Raw genomic sequence first — 553 nt, forward strand, 5'->3', positions numbered from 1 at the left:
ATTTGTACGGTCTCATGAGCTTCCGTGTCTGTTTCTCACAGCCTGCAGAAGAGAAAGAAGCCCTTCTCCTTAAGGACGAGTACCAAGAGAAGATGTCCGAGTCCACCTTCCTGTACCTGACGCTGGATCTGCCCACCGCACCCCTCTACAAAGATGAGAAGGAGCAGCTCATCATTCCTCAGGTTCCTCTCTTCAACATCCTGGCCAAGTTCAACGGAAACAATGAGAAGGTGTGAATTCATTTTCACATTCTTTTTTTTTTGGTTTGCTTGTATAATATAATTTGTTAGGTTATTTATTTTCTTTATCCACTCAACATTTTGAATGGCACATGTACTTCTTTGTAGAGACAAAGGCAAAATGCTTGATATTGGTTAATATGCATTATATTATTTTATAAATGATTACCTTTGACTTTGTCACAGGAGTACAAGACATACAAAGAGAACTTTCTGAAAAGGTTCCAGCTCACCAAACTTCCTCCGTACCTCGTCTTCTGCATGCACACTTAAAGGGGCCCTATTATGCTTTTTCAACTTTAGTTAGTCTGTAA

General features: G+C 40.0%; 1 protein-coding gene across 1 annotated transcript; it reads left to right on the forward strand.

Annotated features, from left to right (window-relative positions):
* Positions 1-6: 6 nt before the first annotated feature.
* LOC107756974 (U4/U6.U5 tri-snRNP-associated protein 2-like) lies at positions 7-512 on the forward strand. The gene is made up of 2 exons (XM_016574311.1): positions 7-230; positions 426-512. Exons 1-2 carry the CDS (start codon positions 15-17, stop codon positions 510-512), a joined length of 303 nt encoding a protein of 100 aa, XP_016429797.1. The 5' UTR covers positions 7-14.
* The last annotated feature ends 41 nt before the right edge of the window (positions 513-553 follow it).

The sequence above is a fragment of the Sinocyclocheilus rhinocerous genome, unplaced genomic scaffold (genome assembly GCF_001515625.1).
Source record: "Sinocyclocheilus rhinocerous isolate Xijiao unplaced genomic scaffold, SAMN03320098_v1.1 scaffold47132, whole genome shotgun sequence".
NCBI classification, from domain to species: domain Eukaryota; kingdom Metazoa; phylum Chordata; class Actinopteri; order Cypriniformes; family Cyprinidae; genus Sinocyclocheilus; species Sinocyclocheilus rhinocerous.

What these genes read in the sequence shown, in the direction of transcription:
- LOC107756974 (XM_016574311.1), top strand. Translation starts at nt 15, where the DNA reads ATGAGCTTCCGTGTCTGTTTCTCACAGCCTGCAGAAGAGAAAGAAGCC. An exon ending in TCAACGGAAACAATGAGAAG is followed by an intron (nt 231 to 425) that starts GTGTGAATTCAT and finishes ACTTTGTCACAG; the next exon opens with GAGTACAAGACATACAAAGA.